Source organism: Echinops telfairi, unplaced genomic scaffold, assembly GCF_000313985.2.
Source record: "Echinops telfairi isolate 266 unplaced genomic scaffold, ASM31398v2 ScPeMD7_29;HRSCAF=101, whole genome shotgun sequence".
In the NCBI taxonomy this organism is placed as follows: Eukaryota; Metazoa; Chordata; class Mammalia; order Afrosoricida; family Tenrecidae; genus Echinops; species Echinops telfairi.
This window is the reverse complement of record NW_022103926.1, coordinates 6781451-6807791: the sequence shown is the minus strand read 5'-3', so window position 1 is coordinate 6807791 and position 26341 is coordinate 6781451. Positions and strand designations below refer to the sequence as shown.

The 26341-nt window shown below is 39.5% G+C and overlaps 1 protein-coding gene and 1 pseudogene across 2 annotated transcripts in view; one reads left to right on the top strand and one right to left on the bottom strand.

Annotated features, from left to right (window-relative positions):
* PRR14L (proline rich 14 like) overlaps positions 1–26341 on the top strand; it is an 84198-nt gene that overhangs the window by 28392 nt on the left and 29465 nt on the right. For both annotated transcript variants that reach the window (XM_045289659.1, XM_045289658.1), the window contains exons 3-6: positions 2484–7611; positions 10206–10277; positions 10886–11057; positions 11540–11646. In XM_045289659.1, coding sequence (XP_045145594.1) covers positions 2484–7611; positions 10206–10277; positions 10886–11057; positions 11540–11646 — 5479 coding nt within the window. The remainder of the gene's footprint in view (positions 1–2483; positions 7612–10205; positions 10278–10885; positions 11058–11539; positions 11647–26341) is intronic.
* On the bottom strand, positions 602–1768 carry LOC105979865 (annotated as a pseudogene).

The following is a 26341-nucleotide window of genomic DNA, read 5'->3' as shown; positions in this document are numbered from 1 at the left end:
TTCGTGAGCTCCCATCCCTTTCTATGCCTGTATATGTTCCGGTCTAGTCTGAACTGGGAAGCAGCACTGGGGTCATGGTAGTGGGGGGTGAGGAAGCCTCAAGGAGCCAGAGGAGTATAGTGTGCTTCATTGATGCTTTACTACGCCCTGGTGACTAATCCCCTCCCTATGGACCCTCAGTGGGGATATTATTCCACTATCCACAGATGGGCTTTGGGTCTCAGCTCCAGCCCCCCTTGTTCTCAACAATATGTTTTTGTTATGTGTCTGCTATGATTTGATTCCAGACTGCTGTTTCTGCACAACGAGATTCTTGACAACTTTGATCTTTTCTCCCTTTATCAGGATGTTACCTACTGGTCCATTTGGGAGAATTTTCATTTTCTTTTTAAATTGAATTGAAACCCATACTGAAACTGATGTTTTCATTTTTATCAGCAAATATTTCAAGTCCTCCTAACTTTACTGGTTCTTATTCTATCATTTGGGATTTTTTTGTTTGTTTCCCCTCACACCCTAGCATTTGGTTTTAAGAAGACTTTAGAAGATATTTTTGGTTTAAGGTTTAAAGGACATCCTGTAGAAATAGTTTATCCAGCCTCTATGGTTCCAGAAAGTTTGGCTTCTCAGGGAATTTGAAATTCTGTATTGCATGTTTTCCCTTTGGATCAGGATTCTGAACAATGAATGCAGCTGATTAGTGAAACCAGTAAAAAGAGTCATCAGTAACTATGTGGTTTCAAGCTGTATGGGACCCCTTTTCTCCACTCATTGTTCTGCCACTTGTGAATTGTCTTTAACTGTCTTAAGACTTTTATTGAAGTAGAGAATTTGCAATCTGAGCAAAAGTCTTGCCATTCATAGAGTAAATCCACACTAAATAATGTGGTGATGGATGAAGAGTCTCACAGTTTCCCAAAGCAGATATAATGAAAAGCTACAACCGAGATGCAGTCGTTTCATAAAAGTGTGCTACTTGCATATTTTCTTGAGACCAAAAACTTTATGGACTGAGTTATACAGAATGGATGAAGTATAAAGAAATTGGTACCAGTTATTTTTTGATAGCTTATCTGTTTAGTTCAGATATCCTGTTACATACTTATTAGTCATTGGTGAGTTGATTCCAACTTTTGGTGACCTCTGAAGTGCAGAGTAGAGCAGTTCCAGAAAAGGGAGAAAGGGTGGAAATGCTTTATTACTGCAGAGATGAACCTCTTTATACTGTGTCTGTGCCTAGAATTTTAGAGAAGCTATACAGAAAACCCCTTTATCAATTGCATTTTTATTTGGCTTAGTTGGTGTTTGTTTTTCATTTATGGTTTTATTTAGCACAAATAAAACTGGCAAATGGGCCATCTGTTCATTTTCTTCGCTGCGCAGCCTGGCATTGGGGTTGGTCACTCTGACGGCCAGTTGAGCTGCTCTTTCTACGATGGCTTTGCGATTCTTGGAGGAAACGTTGTGAACAATCGTTGCACAGTAAGATTTGTTGCACATCAACAACACTTCCAGCTCCTTGACGTCGTGGACCAGGAACTTGTGGAAGCCACTGGGCAGCATGTGCTTGGTTTTCTTGCTGCTCCTGTAACCAATGTTGGGCATCAAGAGCTGGCCCTTGAATCTTCTCCTCACCCTGTTGTCAATGCCTCTGGGCTTGGCACCAGTTGCACTTAATCTTGACGTAGCGGTCGCATTGGTGCCGGATGAACTTCTTGGTCTTCTTTTTGACAAGTTTAGACTTCACCAGGGGTCTGAGGGCAGCCATGATGCCAGTGGGAGATGGCTGTTTCCTCCATAGGTGGCACCAAAGAAGAGAAGGGAGCCTTAGTTTGGTTTTTTTTTTTTTCTTTTTCCTTAGTTTGGTTTTATAATACTTTCTTATGGAGATTTTCAGACTTATTTAAAACTGAGAAAAGAATATATTAAGCCTCTTTATACTTAACATTCAATGACAGTTTTAGATTATGACCAGTATTATGATTATTGCAGGTAACTAATTGGCTTCAAGACAATAATCAGATTTAAGGATAATTATTATTTTCCATCAAGTTACTAGTGACTTACATAAGTTCAAATAATCACCATCATCTAATAATATAAACTGCTGTGTTGCAATTCTACTCTATTTTAGCATGGACGCTTCCTATGACTTGGAGTTAGGCACGGGTCTCCAAGTTCTATTTAATTGCCCAGCATTTATTTATGAATGGTAAGTAAGAAACCTTTAGAGAATGGTGTTTGTTTAAAATTACCTGTTTGTTTAAGATTATCCGTTGCTTCCAGTGCTGTTTTTGGCCTTCTGTCCTATTTTGCAACAAAGAGCACAGCCAAGGATTAAAGCACACTAACTCTGCAATTCTCTTTTTGTGTTGTTTTTGCTGCTGATGCTGTTGGTTGCATGATTAAATTTTTCAAGAGATAGAGCAAATTATTTTCTTATGCTGTGCATACTGATTTGGTTTATTTCTCTTGTGCACTAGGAAATGTACAGATTATAACTAAAACTCTGCTAAAATCCATGGAAAAAGTGCAAGGTATGAAGGTCAAGGAGACGAAGAAGGATGATAATGAAGGACACAAGCATGGCAATGAGAGTGACGGTCTCACAGCTGGATGCAGCCAATACCCAGAACCAAACAAAATCATGACCAGTGATGAAGTTTCAGAAACCAGCACGTTAGTTTCCCCAGATTCTTTAACCTTTGTGGACCCTCGATTAACAGAAGCAACTTCTAAAGAAGAAGAATGTGAAGAATTAAAACCTTGTTCTTCTTCATTGTCATTGCCAGAGAACAGTGCCATTTCCAAAGTAGACCATGGGAAGGAAAAGTTGTACAAATTAAACCATGACTGTGAAGCAGATGACAATCACCAGCAGATTCTTGACCACCATAGTGACAAACGAAGTTCTACCCATGAAAGCCCCATGGCCATGAGCAGTGTAGTTGTAGAGCCCTTGAAAGAAGGTTCTAAAGTTTCATATTTGCCATCACACTCGTCTGATCTAGAATCTGGAACAATATCCCTAGAAGACTTTGGTTCAGAAAGTGATATTTTAATGAAGGGATCTGCTAAAAAGACTAACACTTCTCATTTTAATCAGGATGATCTTAGCACAGACTTGGCTTCCAGAAAGGAACATGAAGAACAGCTTTTGAGCTCCAGGAGTGAAATGGAGCTATGTTCTCTTAATAACCCTAAGCAACCAGAGAAGGATGCTAGTGGTCATTGTTCTGATGAAAAAGAGACTGTTGAGCCCCCCCCAAAAAACATCAATAACTATCACATTCAAGGTAGTGTCCATAAAGAAAGCGCTAGTTCTTTAATGGTCAACTCTGTCACTGAAGCCACAAAAGTAACATTAAAAGAAAGTGATTTGAGTATCACTACAGACATTCAAGGAAGCTTGACAAACCATGAGAACCATAGAGAAACTTTTGCTAATATTAGCCATCCGGGCAAACAGTACCAAGAAAGCAATTTTGCCCCATTGATACAGATTGAAGAGCCAGAGCAGCCAACCACTATAGATCCCAAAATGTTAAGTGGAAAGCGTGATAGTAAAGACACGAACTCTTTAGTCAGTATCCAGCAGAATCTGGACAGTAGCGCGCATTTAAATGAAACATTGTGTAGTGAATTTCACTTTAAAAGAAAAACCCTTGTGAACCAGTTACGTCCTCTAAATGAGCTATCAAAACTCAAGAATGATACTATTCAGTTACCAACACTCCTAGATTTTGATAACAGGCCTGAGTCAGAAAAAACTGCTCCGACCTCCGAGGGTAGTCCACATTCAGATGAGCAGAGCCGTGCTTGCGCAGTGAATGGACTTTCCTGTACTGATGAACTAGCTGTAAGCACAGAACGTGAATGTGTATTAAATCAACAAGTGTCCCTTAATTCTGGAGACCATGTGAAGCTGCCAACTGACTGCATACTAAATAAAAACAAAGAGATTCCTAGAGCAATGGGTGAGGATTTCTATCAGACCCATCTTCGTCCATTAGAGGACAGAGCACATGCCATCACTGATACCCAAACCATTCCCATTAAGACTAGAATGAAAGACATCTCTCTACTAGGTGACAAAACCTGTGGTGCCTCCTCTTCAAACAATTCCAACTTCAACAGGAAGCCAGGAAACCGAGAAAGGAAAAAAGGAATGACCAATGCAGGAAGAAATTCCAGGCTTCTCTCAAAGAAGCAAGAAGTGACTGTGTTCCTGAAAGAGGTCGTGGTCAGGGAATGCCAAAACGCTCCATCCCAGGAGAAAAACAGCAGTGGGTGTGCAAGTGAAAATGTGCCAGAGGCGGCCATGTGTTCCACTTGCCCTACTTTGGAGCCCAGCAAAATCATCCCGAATGCCGAAGGTTCTTCGATGACAAAATGTGAAAATGCACTTCAGCCCAGTGTTCATCACTCCCAAGTGAAGGAGCCAGAGAATTCCATGGCAAGTAGTGCTCATAAAGTGAGTTACACAGAGGAAAGGGAACTGGGAGGGCGAGAAGCTAAAGGTAACATTGAAGAAGACAAAGTCGGAAAGGAAATTACAGCAGGCACATTAAATAATGGAGCCCTAAACAAAACCATTTGTGCAACCAGTTACATCAAACACGACGAGGAAGTAATGGAAGGAAAGAGGCAGAAGCCACCCGATTCGGCTGTCTTTTGTAAGCATAGCATTTCTGATTGTGTTATACAAGGACTCAACCAATCTGTAGACATTCCAAATCCTGAAAAACTGTTGGACCAGTCCCCTAATTTATTGCCCAGTTTTAAGAGCATGACACAACCAGAAGGACCTCCAGGCCAGAAGGAAGGTGAAGTCCTTGACTGCCAGAGGAACCAAAGCAGACCAGATGCATGGAGAAAGGAAGAGAAACCAGCTAAGAATACCCCGGATGGTGAGCAGAAAGAGACTGCCACAGAGCCTAGCAGCGAGGGAAGCCACAATCAAAAGGCTCTGATGACGGGTTCAGGCAAAAATAGCTCGCCCTCTTTTAGTACTCCAAAGAAAGTTGATTCTAAAGGTGACTTTGAAAATAATCCTGCTTGTAAAGACTTCACAGACAGCATGGTAGACCCTATCTACAAAGACTTGATTAATAAGCCTGCAGAAGGCATGCTGGGTGGAAAGGCAGCTGTTACACTTGACGACAACAGTGCAAGGCAAGATAAACCAGCATTCAGTAAAACCTCAAGATGTGCTTTGTCTCCGCAAGGAGCGCTCCATGTTGCACATACAGGAAAGCATGACCAGACTTCAGATACCCACTGTGCTACTTCGTCTCCAGTGGACTCTCTTGCAATAAAAAAATCACGTGAAGAGAAAGTAGGCCTATCTTTTCAAGGTTGTGAAATGAAATTATGTATCGACTCTTGTGCTCATGAGCCAACTACCGGGGTATTGGATAGAGTGAATGTGTCTTTAAATTGTGTTCATCCTGAAGAGAACGTTAAAGAAGCATCTCTGGAAGAAATGCACGTCACGGACAAAGGATCAAGACTAGAAATTAATTCTGTGTTTGACAAAGACAATTCCTTTGGGATTTCTTCGAAGGATTTGATGTATTCTAGATGCCAAGATGAGACCTCTACCCCCCAGGGCAATCTATGCTCCATTCATAGAATGCCTTCATCTCTGTCTTCCCAAGACGTTTCTGAAAGTAATGTAAATAATCCAGGTGGGAAAACAGACTTAAAAGACCCCACAATCCTGTCTGAGAAGAAGGAAAGACCCTCAAGGGATATGAGTAGACCTAGTGAAGGAGCCACTACACACATCAGGGTAAAAAAGGGTATGTCAAAAGTTTGTCACCCTGATGATAGACCCTTGCCGTTAACATTGGAAACAGAAGCTAACGTGAAAAAGGAGAAAGTTAAGTGTGAGCCAATGGGACATAAAACTGTGGGGGATCCATCTGAAGAGAGGATGGCTAGAGAAGATGGTGATATTGATAATATGAACCCGATGTCTCATATCCACTTTAAATGCAACAGAACGCTTGGTGATGCTGAAGAACAACACAGGAAGGTTTCAGACAAGCAGTTGCAAAAAGAAGAGGAATGTGTGCATCACACAGAAACACATGCTGTTCCGGAACAGTGCACACAATCTAATAGGTTGTCTGATAAGGTGCAAAACAAGAGCCCACCCAAGGATTACAAAGATGAGGCCACACTGATGAAAAAAATCCCTGTAGCAAAGATGACCAAGGCCAACACGGCTGCATGGTCTCAGAAGTTGAAAGACCCAAAGGTGGAAAGCGTGTATTGTCCATTGAGCAAGATCATCGAGATGTCTGCAGGCTCTTGCCTTCCTGGCACCCACCAGAAAGCACAAGACCCCCGTCCTGTGGGGTATGATGTGATCCCTGGTGCCTTTGGGAACACTTCACAGCAGAAAGGAGCGTTTCCTATAAAGAAGCAGCCCCATCGATCATGTAAAAGAGTTTCTTGTCAGGATCAAGTCCAAGTGGCAAGAAAACGAAATAACACCAGAAATCCCGCCTTGTTAAAGAGTTCCTCAGAAACCATCCCAAAAGAACACAGACTGCTCAGCTCATGTGCTAGGTCTGTACCTGCACAATTACCTGAAACAGTAATGTCCAAGAGCTTACTTGACCACATACCAAAGCAGAGGGCTACTCGCTGCCATCTCTTGAGGAGCCTGAACTTCAGGAAGCCTACCAAAGAATCAGCCTTACTAAGCAAGCTGTCCATCCTTGCCCGTAAACTGGTCCCAGCCACGAAAACCCAGAAAGTGAGATACTGGCATTGTTCCTCCGAACTACTTCCAGTGGCGAAAAGCTACAAGCGGCTGAGATATAAAAGGTTCCTGGATGGATTTTCATATAATACAATGCAGGTGAATCCATATATGGCAGCTAATAGATGGGATAAGAAGCCTAACAGTAAGCCTATGGCACTTTACTCTCTTGAAGCCATCAAAATGAGCTTCATAGATCTGAGCAACAAGATGCCGTCCCTGTTGGGTGGTGCCGAAATCCTTCCGATATACTTCCATGTGAACTCAGGTTCGGATTGCGTGGCCGAGGCCGCCAGGACTTTCCCTGAGCACTGTGCCCCAACAAGGCTTGCCTTAGGAGAGGCCCCCAGGTGCCCATCTCAACCTCCCAAGTGGACCTTCTCTTTCTTCTTCTCCCACGGTGGTTCTGGGACGGCCACATTCAGGGAAGACCCTGGCCTCCAGAGTCAGGCCTGCTCCCAGGCTCCTCCAGCTCCGCTCCAAGACTCTGGTGGCACTGCCATTGTCCAGACCAGAGCAGGTTTCTCAGTCTTTGGCCTTCATACACTGTTAGCACTTTGTTCCCCTGGATGTTACCGGATCTGGACAAAAAAACGGAACTTCTCCAGCCACATGCCTACCATACAAAGGTTCTTCATGACACAGTTTACACAGGGCTTGAAGGGGTTAAGGTCTCCTGCATCCATAGCAGACAAAGTCTTCTGTTCCCTGCCCTACTCAGTGGGCAGGGTGCTGTCCATTTGGAGCCAGCATGGCCCTTCTGCCTGCCCCCTGGAAATCTCTGCTCTTCATTCTAATTACAGCAAGTGGCAGCCAAGTCTGGGCCCTGCAAGCAGGTAAATCTGTCCCCTCATCTTTGCAAATGTCTTGTGTCTGTCGCCTGTCACTTTGGAGAAGAAAAGGGGGATTGAGCAGGCCCAGAAATACGAGGTTATATGGAGTCCCTGCATATCTCCATTTTTTATTTACCTTGCCACATCTCTGCTGGAAAAATGCCGCATTAGTTCTTAAGTATAAGTGTAGATTTCTTTAGTTTTCTTGCAATATCTACTCCTGTATTTATACAATTCTTTTATTTATATTCTTCTTCAAACCACCAAATCTTTTGAGTCCTGTATCTTATGTTGCTTCCACTTAGCAAAGCACGGACACCCAGTACAAGCTCTAAGGCTCTGTAAAGAGTGAAAAATAATGGTTCATAACCATATCTTATTTACAAGATGTAAACAAGGTAGCACCTAGATCGTTGCTTAGCTTGTAAAAGATGCAGAATGAATACTTATTAATAAATGATTGAATTATGTAGGTATCACCAAATCTAGTTGGATCTCTGCATTTGTTTGTTTTTTCAAATTACAAAGTCGTCAAATACTGATACTTACCATAGTTTTAGGATTTACAAACATCAAAGTGAACTGGTAAGGAGTTGTGATACGGCCACTGAGAATAATTTCACCAATACCCTACTACCTCCTTCTTAAACATATACGAAGAAAAAGAGTTGGACTTTATAGATAAATGCTGTTATTCATTAGATAGACAAATTTTAAAAAAACCTTAAAATTCTACTTTCTATTGCTGCTGTATAAAAATTAAACAACATTAGAATTTCAAATAGCCCAGGTGAGACCTTGCACTCTCTTATACAGTAGAGTAATTCTGACAATAAACAGCTGCTAATGTAGTTCCCTGAGCATTTAGGCAAAAATAAATAAATAAATGAAAGGCATGTTGGAGCACAATGCAGAGCCTGAAGATTTGCTAATTACAATTGAAAAAATAATTGTTAGTACAATGTTTAGCTTTATAGTCACTAAGAAAATAATCACTCCATATAACCCAGCCATAAAAATGCCTTATAATAAATCATTGTTTTAAGTAATGATTCTGTTCTCATTGCCTCTCAAATGGAAGGGCAGAAGGTGATTGCCATTGATTCCCATTTGACTCTAAAGGTGCTATGGCATCATAGTATGGTCTTAGAATTTAGAAAGTGTACTCTTTTTCAAAACACACTATGGAGTATTTTCTAGGATGGTAAATTGGATAATGCCAGAAAGCGTCACATGCTTTTTATAAGAAGATAAGACAAGGCACCTGAATTTCTCCCCCTCTAATCTAAATATCAAAAGACTAGCATTTGAGTTGAGTTATAGCTAGAGCCAATATCTCGTCATTCCTGACTCAATCACTTTCCTTTTCAGGGTTCATTTTGCCTCTCTCTCTTTTCTCAGTACTCTTCAGGGAATTCTGCCATTGACATAGAGCATTATTCTAGATATCAAGATGATCTATTCTTTTCTAGTCATTAAACAAGTCATATTTTAGAGGAAGTAGATTGTATTGTCTTTTTAGTTAAACCTATCCTGTTTCAGGATCAGTAGAAATTGATGAAGGTGTTACTTTGAAAGGCACAAGGCTTGTGAGCGCAGAAAGAGGCCGAGATGTCGGAGCAAAAAGTTTTGAACAAATACTATGGGCTGTACTTGGACTCCTCAAAGATCCCCAAGCTCAAGCTGCCCAAGGACCGGGAGTGTAAGGTGCGGCTGACAGCCCCCTTCAACAACAACAAAGGCACACCAGCACTCCAGCATTTAGTTATGAAATCACAGCTTAATGATTAGGGAGCCAGCCCTGAGGGCAATTTCAAGGTGCACCTTTTCTTTCTTTCTTTCTTTCTTTTTTTTTAAGTTTTCACTGCTATTTTTATAAGGCTGTAGAAATTAGCAAGTTTTATTTTAATAGAATTATGTAATATAGAGCTGAGCAGTGTATTTTATTTTTAAATTACCATGTATACTCGTGTATAAGCCAAGTGTTTCAGCACATTTTTAGTGCAGTTTTTGTGGTGAAATAGGTGCTTCGACTGATGTTCGGGTTGGCTTATACTCACTCATATGAAAATAATATATATACGGTATATATTTTAAAAACCCTTAATATACTCACTCAATTTAAAGGACAAGGTTCAAAATCATTCCTGTTCACTTCCTTTCTTATGCTACTCTGCTTCGACTGATGTTCGGGTTGGCTTATACTCACTCATATGAAAATAATATATATACGGTATATATTTTAAAAACCCTTAATATACTCACTCAATTTAAAGGACAAGGTTCAAAATCATTCCTGTTCACTTTCTTTCTTATGCTACTCTTCCTATCTGTCCCACCCACCCCCGCCTCCATTTAAATAAGAAAGCAATTTATTGTTAATATGATTTCATTCCATTGTTGGGCATATAATTTTCATGTCTGGGAGGTTTTTAACTTTCTGGGCTGAAATTTCCTATCTTCTTAGGGTTCTTTCTAATTAAGTGACAGATGCTAAGTACCCCCAGTGGCCATCAAAGCCTTTCCCATTGTTATATTGCGCTAACTTTTTTTTTTTTGCGCTAACTTTTTGCTTTCATACTTTTGATTTACCTCAGCCACACCCTGTTACCATATGTGCCTCTTCCAGGCATAGAAGCTGCATGTAGCACCAGAAGCAACCCGATAAGGTAAGCCTCCTATAGTGCTTGGCACATAAAGGCTCGTCAAATGTTTATGCGTCAGAGGGAGAGTAGGTAGTGTGGGTCAGAGATGGCACAACACTGGCCTCTTGTCCTCCTTCAAAGTCTCCACATCGCTAAGGTAAACATCTCTAAGTTTCCTATGTGTTCATTACTACTAGCATGTAAGCTATGTCATCAATATGATTTTTTTTTTTAAAGTCAAAATATCCGTCCACACATGTTGATCCAGAAGTTCCTACAGGAGGTCCCTTGCATATTGGTCATTAGCTGCATTTCCAAATGGGATTGACACATTCTCTGAGCAGTGTTCATTTGTTCTGTTCATAAAATGTTGGATCCCCCCTCCCAAATAACTGTCTTCTCCTTATAAAATTGTACAAGGGGTTGACAAGATTTTTTCTGTTTTATATGTAAAGAATTGTACAAATGTGTACACTTGCAAACTCAGGCTATCTCCAGAAGTGAATAGAAAGCAGAGTGACTGGGAATTCCATTCCTTAGCCTTCGGCTGGATGTAGAAAGAAGTTAAAGGAGCCAGACAGTAAATGGACATATCTCATATATCTCTTCTGTCTTTCTCTCCATGGTGCTAGGCTAGAGCCTTCCTTCTCTGCCTTGGTACCAAAGCCTTGCGTGGTAACAGAGACAGCTGTCAGCAACCTACTGCTTTCAGCCTCTGCGTTCCAGGTCTCTGGATTCGATGAGCTGGATGGTATGACAGCAGTGTGCCCCCGACCCCAGAGCAGTCCTCCAGAACAGAAAGAGGTAACTGTGCAATGCAGGAGGGGTAATGTGGCTGTTGTACTGATGCTGTCTTTGATAGGCACAAACCCGCTGTTAAGCTGAGTACTGGAGATTTCCAAGCAAGAGATGTTCCTGCTTGGCCACTCAAGGTACTCAGGGTCTCTTCAACTACATTATGCTTCATAGCCTTCTGTATTCACTAGTGTCATAACTCTGCATAGATAATTGGATCAGAAAGCTGCTTTAAGCATTGAGATGAGTGAAACGATGGTATTTTAATTTGCAGCATCTGCACCTCCAGCAATTGTAGACTTTCACATTGATAATCTCATTATCTGCACAGTTGTTGCTGAAAACAATTAGCAGGAGGGTGGGGAACTATCTTATTTTACTTAATTGATCATCTGTAAACTCAAAGGATGCTTTGAGTGTCAAGGAAGGTGACTTTGCATATTCAAAATGTCTTATAACTTGTAAATCTTCTTGTGAACCCTTCAAAATAGGCTGAACCAGAGAAGAGGCCAAAGAAAGTGTCACAGATTCGCATCCGGAAAACCATTCCTAAACCAGATCCTAATCTTACCCCCATGGGCCTACCTCGACCCAAAAGGTGAGCTCCTTCTCTAATACAAATTAATTTCACTTTGATGGAACATAGTTGGGCTAAAGATAATGGGCATATATTTAGAGTCATTTATTTCATATCTTGGAAGTTATCTCAAAGAAACAATTGTTAATGTGGTCAAAAGATTTATGTACAAGTATATTTAAATTTATCCGTAAATTTTCCTGCACTGTTTATGTGCCTGGTTTTGTGCTATCCCTTTGCACGTGTAATCTTAATTCATCCTCCAACAGTGTTGTAAGGTAAGTAATATTACCCCCACGTGTAGGGGAAGATACTGAGGCTTAGCGTTAGGTCAAGCTTCACCCAATTCCTCTGCCCACGGCCCCAACATTATGCACACAAAATTGGGGAAGGCTCTAAATGCCATTAGGGAGAGAATTCTAGTTTTCTGGGAAAATTCCAGATCTGCTATTAAAAACTAAATTTTCAGTGATTTTTTTTTTTTTTATGACATAAGGAATTGCTAACTATGATATAAAGTAGAAAGGGAAAAAAAGACTATCAGATTATTTATGTGGTGTGACTATTCCAGTTTTGCAATTTTATGTTATCTGTTACATAGACACACCATAAAAATAAAAATTTTAAATATCTCCACACTTTGATCCATCCTTCATTTCTCATAGGTTAGATGAACCCTAACAATAGTCTGTTAAGAAACCCTGGGTAAATTATTTAACTTTTATGAGTTTCATGAGCCTATGTGTAAAATGTGAATAAAAATTTCCCCAAACTTAAGGTTGCTCTACAGTTCAGTTGATTAGAAAAATGTATGCCAGATCCGTTAATGTGTGTCCACACAGCACAGAAATGCAAAGAACTAGTTCATTATGGTGGTGATTGATGCTTTCCTTTTTCCACTTGAATGTTTCTAATACGGTGTGTTCTATCTTGTAATTGTGTTTTTGTTCACCTATCATAAGTCTCTTCAAAAGATGATTACAATTGTGTCACTCTCCAAGGTGGAATGGCACATAAAAGGAACTCGGAGTCAGGGTCAACTGTATTCCATCCTACACCTGTGCAGATGTGTAACTTGAAAGACCTGGTTTCTAGGAATAAGTAGGAATTGAAAGGGTTTTAATAGAATATAGCAGTGTTATTCAGTTCTTCCATTTTTTCCCCCAAAGTTATATGCCCCCAAATTCACAGAATATTCCACCAAGTTATAATTCTTGATCTATCACCTAATTTCTCTGAGAGTAAAGGATTGAAAAGCATTTGCCTTGAGAAACTATTATGGTACCCTGGTGTTAGTAGCACTTACAGTGACCGTGTTTGGGAAGTGCACCCAAAAAGTTATGCAAATGAATGTCAGATGCCGATAGATGTATGAGAGCAAGTAAAACAAAGTATACAAATGTGGTTAAACATATTTTCTACAGTCAATGGAATGTTGCAGGCAAATTCTCATAGTAACACACTGGTCTTAGCCTGCTTAGGATGCCTTAAAAAAAGGTTCAGTATAAATAGTTCCTTTCATGGGAATCTGCTGGACCAATTTATATTAAAAGCATAGAAGTCAGCTCAATTTTATAGCAAGTGCACCTTGGAATTCCCAAGGGGTCACGTGACTAGCAGGTTTTTCTTAAAAACAGAAGATAAATCTCAAAGACTTACTAAAAAGATGTTTTAAGAACATGAGAGTGGTATTGGTGACAAAAAAAAAACTGATTGTGGTCGCAATTATACGATACTGGTTGATGTGATTGAATGATATGATCTCTGTATTAATCCCAATAAAATGTTTCTGGGGAGAAAAAAAGAAAGTGACATTGGTGAGAATAAAGTGCCAATAAAGTTGCACAGAATTATTTTCCTTTATGGTGGCTCTATCATCATTCTTTGTGGACAGTAAAAGCTGTCCTATAAGAATTTCTTTGGAAAACCTTACCCCTTCTGTCTTACCACCTGATTTTACCCTTTTAGATTTATTTTTGTTTCCCCAATTCAAAGAATACAAGCATACAGATTGGGTCCCTGAAAGATGTCCATTGCCATTTTGATGTGATGTAAATAGAATTGCTCAGAGAAGGAGGCAACATGCTTGGTAAAGTGGGGGGGGCGGGCAGCATAAAATACGAAGGCCTTCAACGAGATGGACTGACCCAGTGGCTGCAACTATGGGCTCAAACATAAGAACAATTGTGAGGATGGCACAGCACCGGGTGTGTTTTCTTTCTGTTAAACAAAGGGTCATCTATGAGTTGGAACTGACTGGACAGTACTGAACAGCAGCCAATTGAAGAGCTCAGAATTACTCAAGGAGGAGTTAGTGAGATGGAGACGCTGCCTGTAGATGTGTATAGACCTAGATAGATGATATATATGGAGACATAATAGCTTCACATTTTGATATTTTTGTTTAATAAAGATTTTGTAACAACAATTTTTGACTTTTCATTTGATATGCTGAACGACGGTTGAAAAGTAAGAATTTCAATAAATTTGTTTGCTTGTATATTTACTAGAATTCATTTTTATGTAAAATATATATTTATGAAAACCTTGATATTGCAGATTTGCTGCAATAAATTTATGGAAAATATTTAATATATAACTTATTGGCAAATAATCTTTATTTAAGCCTGTGTAGGCCTAATCATTTTTACTTGCTATCAGAAAAGGTCTGACTTTCCTTTCCAATTGTGTTAATTAAAAAAAAAAATTGTGTTAATTTTCATTTTGAGGGAAATTATACAAACCACTTAGAAATAAATCTTGGAAACCATCTTCTTTGGTAGCTTTCTATAAGTCAAAAATCAAAATTAAAAACATGTACAAATAATAAGAATGTACTGTTATAAATTACTAAGATAATCTAAAGCTATTTCACATTGTTTAATTTACAATAAAGTGATAAAATGTATAGGTGAAATTATGAAGTGAGGAATGTGATATGTAGCATGATAAGTGTATATGCATGTATCATTGAAACTTATTAAGCTTTTAGGGAAAAATTAAAATGTATAAAATTCAGAAATCAGTTTACTTAAACCTCATGATTGCTGCTATATTTAATGTAGAAGAAGAATGTATTACTACAAATTAACTGCCTTAGGCAGCTCACCATATAATTTGTTATTAATAGGATAGAAATAATATAAAATAAGGTGAGAATTTACTGTAATTAAATTAAAAATTACATTATATGAATTAATAAAAGTTCATATCTTAACTAAAGGAAATTGCTTATAATTGTTTGCTGTGGATTTAAAGACTTCATGTTACTAAGAATTGAGAGCAGGCTCAGTTTAATACTACATTGTTCTAATTCAGCAGTTACAACTGCTACATTCAGTTTAATACCTGAATAAGCTATATTTTAGTGTTTGAAGACTTTATTGTGAGATCTCACTCTTAAGTAAACATTATTTAATGATAATTATGGGAGGAACCAGACAAAATCCGTCTGACAGTTTCATCTCCCTATCTGCCGCTTGAAGTGCAGACATTTCCCCTGAAGTGGTGTGGCTAGTTTAGCCGCTCCAAAGCAGAGGCAGGAAAGGCTTCATCCAGAAGGTATAGCCGTGGAAAGATCCCAGCAGTGCAAAACAGACGGTTTGGGGTGTCCTGTTTGAAATTAGGAAACATATACAGTATATACTGTCCCTTGGGAATTTGCACTTTGGGGAGGCAAATATCGATGTTTTGCATGAACTCGGGTTTCAGGGTTGCCACCAGAAACAACTGTTGACCCTTGGCAAGCAAGTAGAACCTTGAGCCAGTCTCAAGATGCTTTTATTGACTAACTAGCCTGGCTTTTCATCTCTACCAGAAAGGTACATAAGCGAAGACTCAGCATTATCCGGCACTTCTCAGGTGACATCTACATGCAGCCGATCTGCTTTTGAGCAATGTAGTGAGTTATAAAACTCCATAGAGACTGCATTTAATAAAGTACTTTAAGCTAACAGCATTTTGTAAGAGGGATTTTTCTAACTACATTTAGTAAAATAACTTAGGATTTATATTTGAAATCACAAAATCTAACACCAGTGAAAATGCTCTTTTCTAAAGCCACCCCTTTCTGTTAACAAGGATATATGTAAAATGAGAATGGCTAGTCCCAGACAGATTTCCAGTGATTGCATTAATTACAAAGGGCTTAGGAAGATCACTGGTTTGATTGATATATCAAAGTAGAATTCAGGATGAATTGGAGCTGTTCTGATAGAATCTGTGAGAATGAAAAAACCAGGAGGAGAGTTTAGGCCACTACTCAGACAGCAGTTTTTGGAAATTAAAAATCAGATGCTAGTTTATCTAAAACCCTTTCCCTGGAAAGTCATTTGGTATGTTAGTATGAAGCCCACTAGTCTAGAGTATTTATTAACTTTATTTCATTCCTCCTGTGTTCGATGTGGAAACAAATCACACAGTATTCTAAATGAAGGAAGTTATTATTAAAGCTCTATAAAACTATGATAGAAGGGATAAATTTTGTTTTTTAATTCGAAGACAACCTGAGGATTGAATGTTACTACCTAAGGAAGAACAAACTTGAAAGAAAGCTCTCATGCCCAAGGTTGTGGTTTAGACTTAGTTGAAAAGATATGAAGAGTGTTGGATGGCTGTGTTGCTTAGGCCAGAATTATTTCAAAACTGGACAAGCAGAAAACAACAGCCTCTGGGTACAGGTGAGGTTTGGCAGGTTGGCATGCGCACAGGAGGAGGAGGAAATGCTACCTGGGTGGCAATGGGTGGCCTGGAACATCTGTTACTCACTTTGGGAGGGCCATGGAAACAACCTGCAGGGAGTTAGAGTGCCACTGTGGGCTTGAGGTGTCGCGTGCAAGGTCTGTGTCACAAGGCCTGTGGCAAGAAGGTCATTTGGAATGGCTGGCATGCTCAGGGACTGTATGCTGTAGCTGCACAGCACCTCAAGATGCCCTCACCACACACACACTGGACCATACACTGAACATTGGCCAGTGGACCACACAGAAGCATAAAATAAGCACTAGAGCAAGAAGGAAAAGAAGCCCCTTCCCCTTGCAGCTCTTCAGTGCTCACTGCTATTTGTAGCTTTATTGGCATACGCCTCACATGTCATACAGTCTATGCATTCAGTCCTATCAAGAGTTATGCACCTCCACAAGTAATTTCACAACATTTTCTCTTTTTCTGAATAATATTTTTATTGACATCTTACTCATTCCAGTATATCCCTTCCCATACAGTTCTGTTCAATCCCATCTGGTGAAGCTGTACATTCATCAATGCTATCAACTCCCCTTCCCCCCTATCCTTCCTCCACCACCACCCCTCGCTCCCTCAGGGAACCCTCACTCCTGTTAGTGTCTCTGAGGGGTCATCTATCTTGACTGCCATGTACTGAGTGATCTTAAATGTACAAATGAATATACGCAAGTCTAACATGACCGATGAGGTGTATCACGTACAGAGCATAATAGTAAAGGGGGAAATCTTAACAGAACTGGAGGATGTGGTTCATCAGTGCCACAAGGCACCCTGAATTTATCCTCCATTCTGTGAGGCCCTTCTGAGAGGAACTGTCCAATGTCTTGCTGGTAGACTTTGGATCTCCACTACATCCAGTCCCCTTCATATCAGTTTGGATGCGTGTTTTTTGAACTTCTGATACCTCTTCCCATCGACACCTCATGATCATACAGCCTGGTGTGCTGCTTCCATGTGGGTTTTGTTGCTTCCCTGCTGGATGGCCACATGTTTAACTCCAAGCCTTTAAGACCCCAGATGCTATAGCTTTTGATAGCCGGTCACCATCATCCTTCTTCAGCACCTTTGCTTATGCACCCATTTTGCCTTAAGCGATCGTGTCAGGGAGGTGTGTATCATACAGTGCCACATTATTACAACAAACCATTCCTGTACAGAGGTAAAATTTAAGTAAAGGCCCAAGTTCCATCTGCTTCCTTGTTGCATTTATATATGTGTGTGTATGTATGTATGTATGTATGTGTGTATATATAGTTTTCATTTATATATATATATATATACACATATATAGTTTTCATATATATATCTTTCAGTAATTCCTCTCAGGTATAATTTGATTGATCAAATATGCCCAGAAAAGCTACACCTTCCTCGCAGTATATTTTAGAACACTTACTATTCTCCTGTACTCATCCTTGTTGGCGCCCCGCTCTCTTCTCCCTTTTCTGCCCTCCCATGCCTCCCCAGGAAATGTCAGTCCAGCAGCGGTCTCCATAAGACTGCCCATCCTGCATTTCTGGTATAGATCTGCACCAAAAATAATAATAATAATAAAAGAAAAACAACATACAGATAGCCACCAAACTAACGGGGATCAAGACAGAGAGCCACATTCGTGTCCAAAAGGCGAGTGTCCCATAGGTCCACATTGCTATTCCCGCAGTCTGGATGCAGGGGCCTCATGCACCCCCACCGCCACCATCTTTGCCATAGACTTTCTCTATGGCCCCCTTGTGAGTAAGTAACCCCCAGCCAGTCCAGGTGGGGTGCCAAGTGCTGCCCCCTGAGTCAGAAGTCCACAATCAGAGTTGCTCGGGGGCTTATCCCATCACTGTTCTGTTGTACTCCCTCCTAGTCTGCCCCCACGTGGGCCCCACAGTCATCTCTGGGAAGGAGCTGCTCAGCTCATGTGCTAGTTACCTAATCTGGTGCCAATTGGGACTTGGGCCAGATTAAGAGTGAAGGGGTGGAATATAGTCTGTCAATCAGGTCATAGCCTATGAGGCCTCTCTATGGGCATAGCCTTCTCCCGAGGATTCTGGAAACTCCTGTATTTCCTCCTTGGTGGCAGAAAACACTCTCGGTTCACTCCCTTAGAGACTTTCTACTGACAAGGCTGACTCCCTGCGAGACCTCCTTGAGGATAAGCCACATGGACCTACCCTGATGCAGCCCTGGGAGCTGGAGAAGCTCCCCCGTGGAGACCCATGCTAGTGCTGAGATGCTTACAACGCCACTGGATTCACAAAACTTCCTACCCACTGGCCTGTGATCTTCCTGCATTCAGCATCATTGCCATGTGTTTCATGAGTCTGAAGAGGACTTTATAGATTGATATCGGACATAGGGGCTAACAACAGACTTAAGGGCTTGATCTGGACTGGACTGGGATGTTTTCTCAATGTTCAATTGCTCTTGTATATAAACCTCTTTCTTATACACATATGTGTGTTTATGAATTTTTTTCTTTAGTCTACCCGGACTAACACAGCTCAGGAACATTACCCTCGTAGATTAGCACATGAGAATGAAGTCCACTCCTGCTCTCCCTTTCCTATAGAGATACAGACAATACCCTCCACCTGGGTTGCTTAGTGCCCTGACGCCCTGTTGCCTTCATTTTTCTTCTCCCACCCCTCTGTGGTCCTAAAAGGCATACGGGAGTGGGGCTGGGCTGTGGAGAAAATAACTTTAATCACAGGGCTATCTGCATCTGTTGTAATTTCACCTTTCCTTTTTTATTTAAATCATTTTATTGGGGGCTCATACAACTCTTATCACAATCCATACATACATCCATTGTTTCAAGCACCTTTGTACATTTGTTGCCATCATCAGTCTCAAAACATTTGCTTTCTACTTGAGCCCTTGATATCAGCTCCTCATTTTTCCCCCTTCCTCCCCCCTCCCCCCTCCCTCATGAACCCTTGATAATTTATAAATTATTATTATTTTATCATATCTTATACTAATTTCACAACATTTTCTAGTTGGACTCATTAGCTCCCCATTCTCTCCCATCCTTCTCTGCCATGCCCCTGTGTAATTATTAATCGAGTTCCAGTTACTATCTCTGTTAATTTACCTATCTTGGATTTCATATAGAAAAGTAATATAAAAAAAAAAGAAAAGTGATATAAAACACAAACATGAATTATTAAATAATTCAAACAAAAATCTACAATAATGGCTAGAAAACCCTCCGTGGAAAAGAAAACAACAAAAAAACTAGAATATTAAAATGGGTCCAAAGGGAAAACAGTTGATAAGGTATATGTTAACTTCATATGCCATAATCAACTTTACATTGCTCTCATCTGAAAGTGAGGATCTTCACATCCGTCACTTATGTTAAGAAGGCATTCATCAGAAGATGAATCCATGTGTATACCCTACAAATGAGTTTTGGGTTTCCACTGTCATCCATAACCTTTTGCAAACCAGGTATTCACAGTCTAAGTACTGATACCATCCTCACCTTTGATTTGGATTTTATTATTTGTAGCCCTTGGATCACACAGGTTGGTGTGTTCATTCCATGAGAACCTAGTTGATACCTCACTTAGATAGCTGCTTGTCAGAGCACAAGCCTTGTAAGACCCGGGATGCTTTTCTTTCTGATAGCTGGACACCATTTGATTTCTTCACCACACTTTGCTGTAGCACTCAGATCTTCAGTGATCTCGTCATGAGGGCGAGTATTAAGTAAGGCCTAATAAGAACTAATGTTCTTAGATGAGGGGTGGAATTAGGTGCAAGCCCAAAATCCAATCATTTGCTTTATATGTATCTTTGGTTCATTTTATGTTAGAGAATATTATAAATTAATCCCTTGGGCCACAAAGTAATTGTATTCATGGTGTCATTCATGTAACCAATGGTACAGCATATAAGACAATTGAGAAAAGAAAATTACACAAGTATATGCCAGCTTTAGACTGCAATACATGAATTATGGGCCTGTACAGATTAAACTCTTTAAATGATTAGACACTATGCACACGAACAATGGGGGTGATGATAGGGCAAACCTTTCAGTAGCACGCACTCACAAAGGCAGAGCCATGCTTACCAGCATGAGCACCTCGTTGTTTGTGAGAAAATCCTCATCTCAGGCTTTTGTGTCATTGCTTATAAATTGTTTCTTGTGCCTTCCTTTTTGTTGCATTATTTGTTTTAATTGATGTGTTGCAGTTTTATAGGTTTTAGCAATTACGCAATCCCTTGTCCGCTGTGTCATTGTTACTCTTGTTGACGTGCATAAGTGACTTATTTCTAATGGGACCCATTAATCTATTGTGTCTTCCACTGTGTGTGCCTTCTTTATTATATTTGATAGTCTATGTATGCCCTGCAGTTAAGACCCATAAGTTTGTCCCAGTTTTCTCATTGCTGATCCTAATAACTCTGGAGTAGATATGCAGGTCTCTAATCCATCTTCTCTGACATTTTGTTGTACTATGGTAGCTGTGGTTGCTGTAATTCTTGAAGCCATGTTACCAGTATTTCAAATGCCAGCAAGGTCACTCAACGTGAACAGGATTCAGCAAAGCGTGCAGACAACTGAGTACAAAGAAGGACTAGGCTATCCACTGCTGAGAAATTGGCCACTTAAAACCTTATTGACAGAATCGAAAAAACTATCAGACACTGAAAACCTCATGAAAAGAAGCACCATTGTCAGAAATAGTGCCAGAAGATGAGCCCTCAAGTAGGAAGGCACTCAAAATATGACCGAGGAAGAGCAGCCCTATTAAAGTAGAGTCAGCCCTAATGACTTGAATGGGGTAAGGCCTGTGGAAGTAACGCTGATGAGGCATGACCCAGAATGAGAAGAAACAGCTGCAAGCATCAATTAATAATTAGAACATGGAATAGAGGAGGTTTGAATATATGAAAATTGGAAGTCAAAAATGAAATGGAACTCATAAAAATCGACTTTCTTGGAATTAGTGTGCTAAAATCGACTGGCATTGACTACTTTGAATCAGAAAATCATTGTTTACTATGCTGGGAATGAAACAATCGAGAATAGGATTCATCATCAAAAAGGACATTTCAAGGGCTACGTTGAAATACAGTGTTTTCTGTGATAGAATTCTATCTGCCCGCCTTCAAGGGAATCCAATCAATAGAACTATTATTCAGATGTATCCATCAATCACCAAAGCTGGTTATAAAGAAATGGAAGAATTGCACCAGTGATCTCAGTCTCATATTACTCAAATTTGCAATCAAGATGGCATTGATAATTTTTGGAGATTGGAATCCAGAAGTTGGAATCAAGAAAAATGAAGAGTAATTGAGAAATAGGTTTTGATGATAAAAAATGAAGCCAGAGATCACATGATAGAATTTTGCAAGATCAATAACTTCTTCATAGCAAATACCCTTTTCAATATCATGATAATCGAATATACCTATGCACCTCACCAGATTGAATACACTGGAATCATCAGCCATCTATGGGTAGAAGTCGAATATCAGCTAAAATATAATGGGCTGACTGTGGGACAATTGCTCATATGCAAGTTCAAAATGAAGCTGAAGAAAATTAAAACAAATCTACGCAAGCCAAAATACAGCCTCTAGCTTATCACGTGAATTTTGCAAATATCACAAGAATAGATTTGACATTGAGCACTAATCACTTTAGACCCAATGAGCTAAAGGATGGCATCCAGGAGGAAAGCAAAAGGTCATTAAAAAGACAAAGAAAGAAAAGATTAACATGGATGTCAGAAGAGATTCTGAAATTTGCTCTTAATCTTAGAGTAGGTAATACTCATGGAAGAAAGGGTGGGTCAAAGAGCTGAACAGAACATTTCAAAGGGCACCTGGAGAAGACAAGGTAAGGCCGTGCGAAGCCTTCAGAGAAGGCTTAATGAGCAAAGCTCATCTGCTGCATTCTAAAAATCTCTGGACAAGAAGTTGTCTTTGAAATTAAATGGTAGCAGGCATGTCCAAGGGATACTTCAAGGATTTGATCTCAGTGAGTCTTGTGGCAGATGAATTTGGGGAGATGATAACTAGTGGACAACAGAACAATCTTGAAATGGTAGTTAATAAGAGGCAAGAGTATCATGTTGGAAGCCTTGAAGCGAGATTAAGTAATAGCTCTGTTCAACAGAGACCTCAGTTATTTCCATAGACCCTGCTCTCCAAAGGACCTGTTTACTACAGTGTGAAAATGAGACTGAGTATTTCACATGTTAAATGTTTTTATTAAATTAACTTTTGTAATCGTTAAATAAAAAAATGAGAAAGCCAACACAACATGCTTAGCATATATAAACAAAGAATTCAAGAAAAAAATTCTAGCCTCAAATTACAATATTGAAAAATTCTATTGGCATAGTATTGAATGATCTAGGAAGTATCAAAAGAAGATGGCAAGATTACACACAGAGTTACTGTATCAAAAAGAGCTAATTGACATTCCACAGTTTCAAGGGATGGCATATGAGCAAGAACCAGTGGTACTGCAGGAAGAAGTTCAAGTTGCACTGAAAACATTAGCTAAAAACAAGACTCCAAGAATTGATAAAAAACTAATTGAAATGTTTGAACAAGCTGATGAAGCACTAGAAGCATACACTTATTTATGCCAGGAAATTTAGAAGAGAGCTACTTAGCCAACTGATTGGAAGAGGTCTATATTTATACCCATTCAAAAGAAAAGTGACCCAACAGAATGCTCAAATTATTGAACAATAGCATTAACATCAAATGCAAGTAAAATTTTGTTGCAGATCATCCAATCACAATTGCAACAGTACATTGACAAGAGAACTGACAAAAGATTCAGGGAAAGGACATGGAATAAATGATAGATAGCATTGCTTATGTCAGACGATGCCAAAAAAATGTTTACTTGTGTTTTATTGGCTATACTATGGTATTCGATTGTGTGGACCATAGTGAACTATGTGTCATTGAACCTCGAAAAGAATGGGAATCCCAGAACACTACATTGTGCTCATGCAGAACTTGTACATGGATCAAAAGGTAGATGTGTGAACAGAACAAGAACATAGTGCATGATTTAAAATCAAGAAAAGTGTGTGTCAGGGTTGTATCCTCTCACCATACTTATTCAGTCTGTATGCTGAGCATATAATCAGAGAATCTGACTTGTATGAAGAATGTGACATCCGGATTGGATGAAGGTTTATTAACCAACCACCAGTGTGAAAATGACCCCACCTTGCTTGCTGAAAGTGAGGATTTAAAGCTCTTGATGGTGAAATGCAGCCGTCATGGCCTGCAGCCTTCGATATGAATTACAAGTCAATCAAGAACAAAATCCTCAGACTGGACTGGTAGATAACATGATAAATGGAGAAAGTGCTACGTTGTCAAGAATTTTATCTTGCTTAGATCCACAGTCAATGCTATTGGAAGCAGCAGTTAAGAAACCAGAGGACATATTGCATCGGTCATGTCTACTACAAAAGACCTCGTTAAAGTTGAAAGTCAAGGAGTCACATTGAGTACTAAAGGACGCCTGACTCATCATGTATGAAAATCACGGATGTCACATTGAGGACTAAGGTACACCTGACTCAAGACGGGATATTTTCAACCACCTCGTAGCATGTTAAAATAAACATCGAAAATGAAAGACCAAAGAAGAATTGATGCATTTAGATTATGGTTCTAGCAAAGAATATTGACGCTACCACGGACTGCCAAAAGAAAAAACAAATCTGTCTCAGAAGTACAACCAGAATGCGCCTTAGAGGCAAGGATGACACAACTTCGTCTGATAGACTTTGGAGAAGGACATCATGCTTGATAAAGAAGCGAGTCAACAAAAAAGACTCTTGACAAGATGGGTTGACAGAGTGGCTGCATTGATGGATGTACACTGACAGGATGATGAGGCTGGTGTAGGACTGGGCAGTGTTCCGTTGTTCACAGAGTCGCAGGCTCGATGGCACATAAAGAGGTGAGGTATGGGTAAAGGGGTGAGGATGGGTCCTATTTGATTCTTCTACAGCTAGAGATCCAACTTTTCCAGTACTATTTATTGAAGAATTTTAGTGTGTTTGGGCCCTTTTGTCAAAAATCAGTTGCCTTTAGGTGGATGCTTTTATTTCTGATTTCCCACCCTGTTCCATTGATCGGTGTATCTCTACCAGTACAAGGATGTTTTGACTACTGTGGCTTTCTAATAGGTTTTAAGGTTAAGTAGAGGAACGGCCCTCTTCTTTGGGGGAAGTTTTTTGCTTTTGGCGGGGCCTCTTCCCTCTCCATATAAAATTGATCATTCATTATTCCATCCTTTAAAAAATGAAGTTAGGATTTGGATCAAAATTTAGTTTTATTTTAGATTGCCTTAGGTAGTATTGACATTTCCACAATATTAGTTGTTTCTTTCCATGATCACAGGATACTGTTCCATTTGCGTGGGTCACTTTTATTTCCTTGTAATAATATTTTAAAGTTGTCTTTGTGCTGGTCTTTTGTTCCCAGTTCATTATCATAGAGCAAGCATTTTGAACAGAGAGACAATAAATTGGTAATTGGTTTATATTCCAGTAATCAAAAGTGCAAATGTGTTATTCACTTGATCAAAACCTGTTCTTTCAAAAACACATTTGAGTAAGTGAAAAGGCAAATATTTAGCACAGACACAGTTCATATGGGAAAATGAAGAATCATAGTAGAATCATGAAAATTCTGAAAATAAATGAGACTGCTAGTTCTAAGAACTACTAGCATATGAAGTCTAATTAAAACAGTGATGTTAGAGCATAAACAAACATCAATTAAAAAATACAGAATCTAGAAAGATACACAAATATGTTGAGTGGCTTAATATATAGTAGGAGTTGGCTCTCAAATCAGTGGTAAAAATATACCATTTAGTAAACTCACTTGGGATAGCCAGGTAGACATTTCAAGAAAATTAAGTTGGGTGTATACCTTGTACTTAACACTAAAATAAATTCCAACAGAATGAAATTTAAGTGTTTAACAAAACCATAAGAGTACTTGAAAGAAACAGCAGAAATTTGTTTACTGGCTGGAGTGCCTAACACAAAACTCTAGAACCCATAAGACGAAGATAGAAAAATATTACATGAAAATGAAGAACTTCTCATCTTGCTCATATGAAACTGCAGTGTTGTCTTACGGCTCGTTTACAAGATCCCCAAACAAATGGTAGCAGACTCAAATTTAGTCTCAGAATCAATGAAGATACTCTACTGCCGCTACCACCACTGCCACCACGGAAGAACTGTCGCCCCTTGAAGTAAGTGAGAACATGTAGCACACCGAAGGAGCCCACCAAGTTGTACCCGAGGAGTCATCGTCGTTTGCTTTCTCCTTGTTCCCGCTAATGGATTGTAAAGGATTACCTTTCTTTTTATTTTTGTTTACATTTAAAAAATTGCCCCCCAAAATTAAAAATAAATTGCATGACATGACAAATAACAGACTTCTTTCTAATTTGAAGAGATTCTGTGATAGTTTGGGTAGTAAAAGCAGAGCTACTAATTCTATCTTCACCTTGGCTTATTTAACAAATTGAGATAATGTCGTGAGTTATGTATGTAACCCAGTTTTAACTCTGTTGTCTAAAATGTTAGCTATGAAGCAATTATTTTGTAATCCAAACTTGTGTCACTGAAATGTTAAGATATACTTTGACGTTTAAAAGAAAATCATTGTAAGAACTACTTCCAAGAGAGATTGTTCTTCTGGCAGTCCATGTTACTTCAGCACCATGGTTCAAATGCATCGATTCTTCTTTGCTCTTTTTTATTCAGTGTCCGACTTTCACATGCATGTGATGCAACTGAAGATACCATGGTTTGGGCCTTGTACCCAGTCCCCAAATAACCTCCTTGCTTCTCAACACTTTAACGAGTCTTTTTTTTTTTAAATCATTTTATTGGGGGCTCATACATCTTTTATCACAATCCATACACCCATCAATTGTATAAAGCACATTTGTACATTC